Source organism: Oratosquilla oratoria, chromosome 19 (genome assembly GCF_046742065.1).
Source record: "Oratosquilla oratoria isolate Oo_2021 chromosome 19, ASM4674206v1, whole genome shotgun sequence".
Taxonomy (NCBI): domain Eukaryota; kingdom Metazoa; phylum Arthropoda; class Malacostraca; order Stomatopoda; family Squillidae; genus Oratosquilla; species Oratosquilla oratoria.
The window spans coordinates 54,186,906-54,199,405 of NC_134795.1; the positions used below are offsets into that span (position 1 = coordinate 54,186,906).

Genomic DNA, 12,500 nt, shown 5'->3' on the forward strand with positions numbered 1-12,500 from the left:
TATTTTTTCTAGTATCTAAACTAAAATAGGTAAGCATTCAGTGCGTTTTTTTCAAACACTATTCTAAAGTCCTCAGTACTAGCAAAAACTAGATACAAAAGCTGTGATTACCTAATGTAGCCATGTTCTACTAATCTACAAATTGCATGATGCAAAAACCGTATAGTACATCTACATGTACATATAAATGTATATGTACAGAAATACAAGTTAAATTTATGAATACAGCAGTACACACAAAAAGAACACACATACACACGCACGCACGCACGCACGCACACACACACACACACACACACACACACACACACACACACACACACACACACACACACACACACACGCACACATACAAGAAAAGTCTGTCGACCACTCTACCATATACACAGTTTACTCTTGGATTAAGGTTTAGTTTAGTCATCAGGACAGGCTTTGGTGTATCTAAGGAAATAGGGAAGGGGTCATACCTCTATGGGCAGAAGAGGACACCCTCTTAGCCCCCTGAAGTTCCCCTAAAGTTCCCCTGGAGTGCTGTCCAAGGATCTTTGCTCTTGTGAAATACCACTAAGATTTGGTGCGAGATCTACGAGTATACTTGATACAATTTAGCAATAAACGATGCGTCTATCGAGTTGTTAATGACAGAAAATTTCATGCAAGGTTTTATGTGCGGAAAGTTGCTGTAGCACGGGATCCCCGTCATCTTCTTAAGAGATCATTTTCTCATTCGTAACATCTATATAAAGATTATGAAGCAGATAAATGCGTCATGAATGCATTCCAGAACTACTCTACATTACATGCTGAAGGGAACTATGTAATTATTAAGCATACAGTGACGTGTACACTGTAGAACCTCAACTAAAACAAAAACTTCAACTTTAATATCTACCATATAGTCCACTGCTAAAGTACGTTTACTTCCCATCTCTGTGTAAATACATCTATAGATTATTAAAAGAAAAAAAGAGAGAAAAAAATATCTATTTTCGATTACAAATGGTGACATTATGTACTTGTAAATCTCAGAAGACTGGGAAGGCAAACATACTTCAGAAGTTGAATGTGCATTAGAACTAAATTACAACTTAATATTGATACTTGAAAGTATCAGCCTCCATAATCCCATGCACTAAAGCTAGGCAGGTCTTAGTAATACAAAGGGCCGTCTCCATTCTCTTGACCTTTTTCTAACTTTGTGACGTCATTCCCTCATTCTACATTGTTAATGTTATCCCAATTACATGAAGTAATTCAAGCATTGTGAGGTAATGTCTTTCTGACATCATTCCAACGTCACTGGAGATTTCCAAATTTGTAGGCTCCCGATAATGAAGACTATATGCTAACTATTCCTTTGCATCACAATTCTCTACCCTTGTCTAATGCATTCGAAGACACCAATATGTTCATAACAATACAAAGGAGACAGGCTTACACTATATTACATTACTGCCCCTGCCTTTGTTAGACGGTACTATTCTAACAACTACTCTAACTAGGATTATCTCATTCTCATTCCTACTATTTCTAACAACGGGAAGGACTAGTTGACTATCCCTGCTCTTACTCACACTGAAATCTCTTCATTATGTGCACTATCCCCTTGGCTGCAACCATAGGGCTTCCATTTCGATCTCGCGCGGGAGATATCACGAAGCCATTGAGGTCAGTTCGAGAGGTCTGCCGAGGAAAGTTCCTCCGAAGAGATCCTGTCTTGTATTCTATAAACCCTCCTCCTCCTCCTCCTCCTCCTCCTCCTCCTCCACCTCCTCTCCCTCCAAGTCTAAAATCCAGACCGTAAATATGACCTTTGGTTCGTCTTCTTCCTCCTCCTCCTCCTCCTCCTCCCTCCAATCCAGCGCCGCATATGGAGGTCGATGAGGTGGCGGGGGAGGTGATGGAGGCGAGGGAAATGTTTGGGGCGTTGAGTGAAGGAAGTGCTACGGTGATGAGTTTTTGAGAGTTGTTAGTTAGTTATGGGTATTGGAGAGGATTAGGGAGAGATAAACCTAACTCCTTAAACCAGTTAACCTAGTTAACCTTTTGTCTATTAATCCCAGCTGAGTTTACTTAGGTTAAGGATGGTCATCAGACTATAAAAGGTTAACACGATATTAGTTAAAAAAGATTAATTTCACTCATGCTAACTCCAGACATGTTTGATCAACAAGTATGATTGACTACCGTAGAAAAAGGAGCTCAGCATATCAAGTAAGCATTAATGTTTATTCAGGGCGAGATTATGTAAAGACAGCATAAGCTTTTGATTGTATTTGGGAGATATTTCAACTATTAATATGGAAAAGAATTAGTGTTAGGACACAAAATAACCCAGAGATATGCAAAAGAATAAAAATGTATCTTGTTTTCCTGATTCAGAATCAGGTCCGCGGATTCCTTTGGCCCTATAGGCTTTGCTATGAATGGTATCTAGCTTCCTAAAAATTGTACCTGTGTTAATACGTACAGATAATCACATACATAAACGTACACACACACATACATATACATACATACATACACACACACACACACACATACATATACATACATACATACACACACACACACACACACATGCATATTCATACATACACACACACACACACACACACACACAATTATATATATATATATATACATATGTAAAAACATACCGTATATATACAGATACATACATACATATATACATGCATACATACATACAAAAATACATACATATAAATATGCATAATACGGACATTCATGCATGCGAACATACATATATTCATACACACGAGTGAAAATATACATGCATACATTCATAAATTATATACATACAAGCACATACACAAATATGCATCCTTTTGCCATCAAGTATACATACTTTGCATGGATGTGCACATATATGTATGTATACATACATCGTCCGTACATATCCACTATTCGCGCGCGTACACACACACACACACACACACACACACACACACACACACACACACACACACACACACACACACACACACACACACACACACACACACACACACACACACACACATACACGCACTCTCACGTACATACAATTACCACACGTACATTTACGATTTCATTTCCTACTTTCCTATGATAACACGAATGCTAATTTTTTTATTTTCCAACGTACTTAAGTTCGGGTACATATATGAAAGTAATTAGAAATAAGACAAATTAAACTAAGTTGATCAACGTAATAGTGGAAAATAAAGAGACGAGTAATAAAGAAGATTAAAAAAAAACCGTACGACTAATACTGAAATTATGGATACCCTAATCCTGATAGAAAAAAAAAAAAAATCAAAGGTTACGTTGTACCACAGCTTAACGTTGTACAGATATTTGCTCGATATGTATGTATGTATGTATGTTTGTATATATATATATATATATATATATACAAGTATATATATATATGTATGTATATATATATGTATATATATATGTATATATATATGTTATATATATATGTATGTATACATATATGTATATTGTATATATATATGTGTGTGTGTGTGTCTGTGTGTGTGTCTGTGTGTGTGTGTGTGTGTGTGTGTGTGTGTGTGTGTGTGTGTGTGTGTATTTCACGATTATGGGTCTTTCCTTTGGCACTACAGCACCATCGTCGTTTGTTTACATACATACTTTCTTATCTATCTATTCTTTAGTTTTTTATTACCATTATCATTCGTCAATTATTATTATTATTGTTATCGTTATTATTACTATCGTTGTTGTTATCGTTATTATTACTATCGTTGTTTTTATTGTTATTATTACTATTATTATTATTCTTATTATCACTAAATTATATATATGTGTAATATATAATTATATATATATATATTTTATATATATACATATTATATATATTATATATATATAAATGCAAAGTACACCACTTGAAGAAAAGAAACTAAAGAACCAGAGCGCTTACGTGCTTTTTGCACTGAAGATTTAATATACGAAAGCGCTCTACTTCGCTAGTTATTTTTTTTCTAAGTGGTCTACTTTGCATAAGTAAACACATGTATCCGTGTTTTTATTATCATATATATTTTTATATATATATATATATATATATATACATATATATATATATATATATATATATATATATATATATATATGCGCATATATATGCGTATATGTATATATATTTTTTCTTTCTTTTTTTACTCACACTTGGAGAGTGGCTTGCGAGTGGTGGACAAGGTAGTTGGAGCGTCTTTTGTTGGTTTATCCTTGTCCTTGTCTGTAGTTGGAGCGGGGCGTCGTGACGGTAGGGGCGATGACGGCGTGGTGGTCGTACTGGTTGTGGGCGTAGTGAGGGTGGTGGTGCGTGTGGGCGTCATGTCTACGAAGCGTTTGTACGTGGGCGTGGTGGTGGAGGATGGGGCAGAGGTCGTGGCCGGTGCGCGGCCGGGACGCTTCAGTATGCGGAGTTGGCCCCTGATGATTCGGCGTTCTTCATAGGACGTGGCCTTCTCGAGCTGGGAAGAAAGCACGGGGTACAGTGAATTACAACAGAATAGAAGGCAGAGTAAGAATCATGTAACTATTCTTTATACTAGGAGCCTGTTTCCTCTTCATAAAGGAGGTAACCTGTCAAGGAACCCACCCATCCACCTCCAATGATACTTTCTCGTCTTGGTTCTTCGTGGATCAAATTTCTTCCCTGTCTCCTGCCCACTACCCGGGCCAAAATCGATGCAGCAAGACAAAAACTGACTATTTGTGTATATATATATATATATATATATATATATATATATATATATATATATATATATATATATATATATATATATATATATATTCTAACTCTGAGGATTTTCCACTTTTAGAAGGACAATCCTCGACTCTTCCCACAGTTGTGAAGGATAATACCAGGAGTTCTAAAGGTGAAGAGAAGCCATAAGAATTTTCTATGGTACAGCTATACTTTTAGACTATTAATGCAACGGAATCACTTTTGTGTAGGTATGGGATTCGATCTCTCTCTATTGCATGTCTGTAAACCATCCATCTATAGACGAAAGGCTTCTTCCACCCATTAGGGAGGTAGCCAGCCAAGGCATGCACCCACTCCCACTCATCCCACCCCCATACCTCACCTATTTGTTTCCCTTTCATCTTAGCACTTCTTGGATGAAAGGTTATCCCTAACTCCCACACTGTCCGAGTAAAAAAAAAAAAAAAAAAAAGTAAAACACAGCACATCCACAGCAGGGTCAGCAGCTTAATTTACACCGCGACCCTTCTTTCCCGTCCTTCATGCGAAAATAGAGAAGACGAGGAAATATTCCTTCGGACTGCTTCAAATTATTGTCCATTCACAACCAAATTGTAATTTATGCCCTAAATAATTCTTGGATCAGGGCAGTTTCCAACTTCTACTTGGCTCAAAGTGACAATCATGTATTCTGATTTTCAAAATGTGCTAAAATATTTTAATTGCGAGTGCCCATAACTATCTCAACAAATATAGTTCCGGAAACTATAATTTTGTCTGACCTGGCACTGTATAGTTGCAGCAACTAGTAATGTAATTATTTTCAAATAGCTTTGGTCCACAACCGTTACAAAAGTAGACACAAAGTATTAAAAAGACTGCACTAAATCTACTGAAAACAAATGAATAAATGAATAAATTGATAACTTAATTTATGAAATATAGATTGAAACCAAAAGAAGTAGGCCTACCATGATTTCTAGCACGGTGGCGTCGGTGATCGTTTCTACGTTTTCCAAGTAGTCCGGCAGTTGGTTTTTGGGGACTTCAAGGTCTTCGTAAAGCTTTTTGTTGCTGTTACTTCTGTCCAAACGCCTTAGTTTGGTCTGGTTGATGCCCTGGTCAATGGGCCTTCCAGTAAGGAATCGTCCAGGGGATCCCTCCTTGGTGAATGGCTTCGGAGAAGATTCTTTATTGAACGGGGAACTCTCTTTCGAGAACGGGGATCGCTCTCGAGACGTTGGCCTCTTGTCCTCAAGGGTGGGAGCTTTGGAGGTGTCTCTTGGTACGTCCTCATCGGACTCGGAGTCTCTTGGCTCTCGATCTATGGGTTCTCGGTCTCTTGGTTCTCGTTCTCTTGGTTCTCGAGAGTCGGGTTCTTTGTCCTTTGGTCTCCTAGGAGATCTGTCTGTTTCATCTGTGGGTTTCGTTGCCTGCATTACTAGAGCGCTTGATTTGAGTTTTATATCTTCTTCTACAACTGGTTTTGGCCTTGGCTCCTCATCTTCATCGTCGCTACCCAATGGATAGACATGCTTCTTCACAAATGGGGGCTCCTTTACAGGCTCTTTTTGGCCTTTAGATTCAAGAGGTTTGCGTCCCTTGGGCTCAATTGGCTTTTCTTCTTTCGGTTTTGAGTCTTTTGGTTTTTCAGGTTCTTTGGTCTTGAAGAGTGGCCTTCGCACTGGGGATGGTGCAGGTTCTTCCTTCGGCTGTTCGAACATACTTCTCTTGGATGACACGGATTGTTTGATCTCGTAGGATGGCTTCCTACGAGGGACTTCCTTTTTATCCACCGGTGAATAGCGGCTTGACAGTGATTTCCGTTTAGTCTCTGGCTCATTTGGAGTTTTTGAGTCAGGAATGACTTCAGACTCGAGATCTCTGACTTCTCTAGGAGATAGTTTTGTATGTTTTGGTTTCTTGTCATCGGGAACGCTGGTAGGAACACATTCATCCACAGGTTTTCTGGTTACGCCAATGGGCTCTTCCTCAACTGGCTCCTCTTCCTCAGGCTTCCTCACTCCTCTCCTTGGTTCTTCATCGTGACTGTCAGGGGATAGACTTCTGTCCCTGGGTTTCTTTAATTCCTCAGGTTCTTTTCTCGTCTCCTCTGGTTCCAAATCATCTTCACTAGGTTTCCTCTCATAAGGACGCCTCTTGTCAGGGATTTTGTCATCACTTGGCTTTCGGACAAATGATTTTGGCTCAGTCTTCGGTGCGGTCTTCGTCGGTTCAAACAATCTCTTTTTGTCAGAAAGAGGCGCAGATGACTCTGGCGTTGTCCTGTCTCTTGGCTTACCAGTTCCAGGTTCTTTGTCCTCTGGCTCAAATGCAGGTTGTTTATCAGAGGGTTTTGGTTTCTTCTCGGGTTCAGATCTTGGTTGTTTCTTACGCAGAACCTCGTCCTCACTATCAATAGGTGTTTCTTTGTCATAATCCTCAGGTTCACTCGATTCACCTGGCTCACCCGGTCTACCTGGTTTTCCAGGTTTGCGAGGTTCACCTCGTTCGTCTGGTTCATCTGACTCATCCTCTGGCAATTTCCCCTTGGGCTCTTCCTCAGGTTCAATAACATCATCTTCCATGTCGTCAGTGGGTTCTATTTCATGATATTCAGATGGTTCCCTAACAATGGAAGGCCGGTGTGCTTTATGTGCAGGAAGATCAGGATCAAAGCTTACATCTTCAATCATAGGACCATCTTCATCATCATCTTTTGGCAAATGTTTCATGTCCTCCGTCATTGGTGTTTGCGGCATCGTTACGATAGGTTCTTTGGGTTCCAAATGTTTGGGTCCACTGGTCTTTGGTTTTCCAGCGGGTTCCCTGGTGGTTTTCTTTGGTGAATCTAAGTCTCCTGGGCGAGATCTTGGTGTTCTATCCGTTGTAGGCTTCCTCTTATTGTCAGTTGGTCGGCTTGTTGACCTAGTGGGTTCTCTCTTTTCAGGAGATCGAGATGATGGAGTAGTTGTCCTCCTTGGAGTTTCTCGTGTGGGGCGGGAGAGATCATTTCGAGGGCGGGAAGTGGTGGTTCTTGGGGCCTTGTCAGTCTCAGGTTGTTTGTCCACAGGTCTCCTTGTTCTACTTGTTTCCGGTTTGCGATGAATGTCACCGTTCATTTTAGGTTCTCTTGGCTCACGAGTTGTTCGCCTGATGTCACCGTTCATCCTAGGTTTTTCATCCACGGGTTTTCTCGGCAGCCCAGCTTTAGGTTGTGATTTCAGAGGCCTTGTAGGACTTGCTGGTTCAGGAGCATGCTGACGCTTGCAGCACTGCCTGTTAGGAGTAACTTCCCGTGGTGTGGAGACTCCTGAGCGAACTGGAGAGCGCCCTCTTCGGGGTGAAGCTGATGGCGAAGCTCGGACTGAAGAAATTGGAGACTTACGTTGTGGGGATCTCTGTGGAGATCTCTCTGGAGAAGTCTGAGGTTCTTTACGTAGAGGAGCTTTTCTAGTAGGGGATTCAGTTGGAGAGGATTTCTTTTGCGTTGGCACTGGTGCTCGTTTCTTTGGAGCATCGTCAACTGGTCTTCTTGTTCGTTCCTCAGGTTTCTTTCTGGGGCTCTCATTCCTCTTCTTAGGTTCCTCCACTGGCTTTCGGCGGATTCTTTCAGTGGTGGGCTTTTTCTTCGGTTCTTTTACAATATCGCGTCGAACTGGCTGTTTTTCAACAGGCCTCTTTACCTCTTCTTCTGGTTCATCACTAATTGGTTCTTCTATCAGTTCTATGTCACTGTGAACTTCATTTTCAGGTTCCTTCAGAGGTTGGCTGGTGTCATCTTCAGGTTCTGAGGTGAGAGGTTCTTCGTCTTCTTCCTTTGGTTTCTTGGGTTCTTCTTCCTCAGGAGATTCCAAATCCTCTTCAGGTTTTTCCTCCTTTGGCTCTTCCACTTCCTCTGGTTCTTCTTCAGTAACACCACGATCCGGTTCATCTTCTTTAGGTGTGTATGATATGTTCTTCGTGTGGATGTCCTCGACTTCTGCTTCACTTCCATCTAGTCGTAACTTTACCTCAAATGCTGCGTTTGTTGTTGTTTTCTCCGTTGTGAGGTGTACTGACGTAGTTTCCGTTGATGTTGTAGTTGTTTCGTCTTCTGGGCGACGAACTGGTTTAGTTTCTGGCTTTTCTGGCTTTTCGGGCTTTTTGGGACTAGATTTGATGGGAGAAGATTTCGGACTTGCATTTTTAGCAGCATCTTCAAAGAACTTCTTTCTACCCAGTGTCTTTACACGATCAGGTTTGGATGATGTGTCCGGCGTGGTGGTTGGTGAACTCTTGGCTGGAGCAAACCGGCTCTTGAGAGCGGACACAGACCCATAGGGCACATCGTCATCTTCCTCTGGCTCATCGACAGGCTCCTTTGGACGCGACGTAGTTGTGTGAGTTTTCACAACTTCACCTTCTTCGTCGACATAGATGTCTGTGGTATGAACACGTTTGGTGATATTGTACTTTTCTCCAGTCACCTTATTCTGACGCGTTTCGATGATGACAGTGATGGGGTTGCCTTCATCGTCCTTTTCTTCCTTCTTTCTTGTATACACAACTTCGTCATCAGGTGATGGGAAGAACCCAGGATCCTCATCCTCGTTCTCGGGTTTAATGACAACATAACTAGTCTCATGCTCGGGTACGATGAAGGCCGTAGATTTCATGACAATTTTCGTAGTGTATTCCGTGCCGTCAACACGTCGACGCGTCTCATGGATGGTACGGATCACCTCGCCATCTTCCTCCTCTTCAGTCTCTTCACGGCTAATTACCGTATCATCAGGCTCACCAACAGTCATCACGTCTTCCGGACGTCGTGGCTTCTTTCCTGTGAAGGAGATATGGACCTCAGGGCTCTCCTTGGAGGTCTTCTCGGTGCGTTCGACTGTATACTCCATACCGTCCTTACGCCGGCGTGTCTCCACGATGGTACGGATGATATAACCATCAGAAGTTTCTTCTTCGTTGACTGAATGGTCAGTGACCTCATCATCATCACCTATTATGAACTTGATAGGTCTGGCGGACTTGAAGGTCTTATTGATGTTCTGTGTCGTGTAGATTGTACCATCAGGACGCTTCTGCCTCCGGATAATGGTGGTGACCACGGCACCATCGTCAGTTTCTTCTTCGGTGACACTTTCATCCATTATTTCGTCCTCCGGAGCATTCGGTAGGTATGTGGGTTGACTATAAACCTTGGACTTTCTCCTCAAGGTGTACTGGATGCCAGAAAGGCTGCTCCTTCGTCGTTCGGTAATCTTCTTGACAAAAGTGCCATCATCAAGCGTCTCCTCGTCCACTTCCTCCTTTAGTACTTCGTCATCGAAGGAACCTACTTGCAGGGTAGGTTCGGGCATCTTGGGGATCCTCATAATGCGGTGACGTAGGTATTCCGTTCCATCCTTTGCCCTTCGGCGTTCGATGATAGTCTTCACTGTAGTTCCGTCCTCTAGAACCTCCTCCTTCACCTCCTCATTCACAATTTCATCCTCGGAGCTGACGGGAATATTGGATGAACCCTTTGACATAGGCTGCATTCTCCTTATGTCGTCCTCAGCACCCTTGAAACTTCGAAGGACGTATTCAAAGGTGTAAGTTGAGCCATCCTTCCTCCTGCGAGTTTCCGTAATAGTCTTGATATCTGTTCCTTGTTCGTCTTTATCAACCCGCTCCTTCTTATCCAGCAGTTCGTCATCATTCTGCACCATAGGTAGACCTTTTTCCAAGTCTAGACCTGAAAGAGTCATTCTTCGCGTTCTATAGACTTGTCTATGTGTATATTCTTCGCCAGCCTTGGTTCTTCGGGTCTCAATAACCGTTCTGATAATCGTCCCATCAGATTGGGTTTCTTCAGATTCTTTCGTGCTAATGATTTCATCGTCAGATGAAGGCGTAATGGTCTTCACTTTAGAGGTCTTGTACACTTTCTTAGTCGTGTATTCCATCCCATCGGGCTTGCGTCGCGTTTCCGTGATAGTCTTGATGGTAACGCCCGCATCGTCAGTCTCTTCGCTCTCGTCTGTTCCAATAAGCTCGTCATTCTCACAGTACGCCACGTCTTCAGGATGGTCATAGTCGAAGATCTTCGAGGTTTTGAGAATATTCTTAGTAGTGTATTCAATGCCGTCGGGTCTCTTCCTGGTCTCAGTAATAATCTTGATCTTGCTGCCATCCTTGTCATCTTCTTCAGTCACGTGACGTTCCAAAACTTCGTGGTCTGGGTTGCCGATAAGAATCTCATTGATGTCATCCTCATTGTCAACGATCTTGGTTGACCTCGCCACTCTTCTAGCCGTGAAAACAGTGCCGTCCTTCTTGCGGCGAGTCTCCACCACCATTTTGACAACATTTCCACTCTCGTCGACTGCGTCTTCCTCCTCTTGCTGAATGACTTCGTCATCAGGACTCACAGAAGAATCAAGATAAGTATCTAGTTTGTCCAGCTCAGCCATGATTGAAGCCTCCATGCGGTTCTCAACCTCTGCCAATTTAGATTTTCGTGCAGATGTTGCAGTGGCTATTTTACTGCCGGGCTTGGAAGTGTCAGTTTTACGGCCGGTTGTTCTGGTGGTAGTCGTGGTTGTGGTTGTCTCTCTTGGGGCACCTCTGCGGGATGTGGTCACAGTGGTAGTGGTGGTACTTGACCTAGAACCAGGTTCACCAGGGACGCGTTTTGTGGGCGACGAAGGCGAAGCCCGGTCAGGGGTGCCACGTCGTCCTGCAGTTGTATTAGTATCAATTTCCTTCGAGGGTTTCTTATTGGTGACACGGCGTGTGTTCATATCCTTCCGCACTGGGATCTCTGAAACCCGGTTCCGTCCTGTGGTCTTTGTAGTAGACTTCTCTTCCCTGGAGACTTTCCTTCCCCCACCGATAGTGGAAGATTCTGTCCTGGTCGTAAAAACTTTGGTCACTGTCTCGTCATCTGAAGTCAGTCGACTGTCTTCTTCGGCGGACGACTTTCGTTCCCTAATGATCCTTGTGGGAGAAACTGAGTCCCTCACTTCTTTGTTCTTCATCGAGAGATAGCCTTCTCCTGCCAAGGCGTTAGACTGGATAGAGTAAGTGGATTTGGTGATAGAAACCCTAGTATCACTGTCGTTGTCTGCAGAATCTCCAAGGTCACCGATGATCTTTCGATAGCGAGTCCCCCGTTCTTGACTGGCAACTCGTACTTGTTCGTTGATGATCTCCTCGTCGGAAAGACCGGTGGTATCCTTGGTGGAAGACCCGTCAAGGGTGGCCGTGTCTACTCCGCGCATTGTCAGTCCACCAACCCGGACGTTCTGAGCAGAAATGGATTCTGTGACCGCCGTGTTTCCATCAACTTGCATCGTCACCTGCAAGATTCAGTGCATTAGTAAATGTTTGGAGGTAAATCACATATTTCTATCGTATAAGCATATAATGCATTTTTCTTAGATTTGCATATTGGAACATATATACGAGTGTGTGGGCAATTGTTCAATAAAGCAAGTATTTTCACATAAAGTACATATGGTTAAGAGTGTATAATTGAAGATTATTACTGTGCTATCAGTGAGACACCTTCCCACTTTTGGCCAATGAATACTAAAACACTTCTAAGTTCATATGTACTTGATCAATTTCTTTACAATGCCAAGATTTTAGTTTTCACTGGCCAAAATTAAAATAATTTCTCTTCATTACACTGCACATTTTCATGACCAACGATTGCGTACCTGTATGTTTGAGGTGCGTCGTGTGCTGGAGCGACCCCTATCATCCT

At 42.4% G+C, this 12,500-nt stretch overlaps 1 protein-coding gene across 15 annotated transcripts in view; it reads right to left on the reverse strand.

Annotated features, from left to right (window-relative positions):
- The window catches only part of LOC143035894 (uncharacterized), a 359,986-nt gene that overhangs the window by 198,419 nt on the left and 149,067 nt on the right, over positions 1 to 12,500 (reverse strand). For 13 of the 15 annotated variants that reach the window (XR_012967338.1, XR_012967337.1, XM_076203071.1 and 10 more), the window contains 4 exons: positions 12,454 to 12,500; positions 5,725 to 12,090; positions 4,202 to 4,511; positions 1,575 to 1,943 (listed from right to left, as the gene is read on the reverse strand). The exon at positions 12,454 to 12,500 is cut by the window's right edge and continues 27 nt beyond it. Coding sequence is in view for 13 of the 15 variants with exons in the window: in XM_076203071.1 (XP_076059186.1) it covers positions 1,575 to 1,943; positions 4,202 to 4,511; positions 5,725 to 12,090; positions 12,454 to 12,500 (7,092 nt within the window). In the remaining 2 variants the exon portion in view is untranslated. The remainder of the gene's footprint in view (positions 1 to 1,574; positions 1,944 to 4,201; positions 4,512 to 5,724; positions 12,091 to 12,453) is intronic. The other 2 variants (XM_076203077.1, XM_076203075.1) reach the window with 1 other exon arrangement.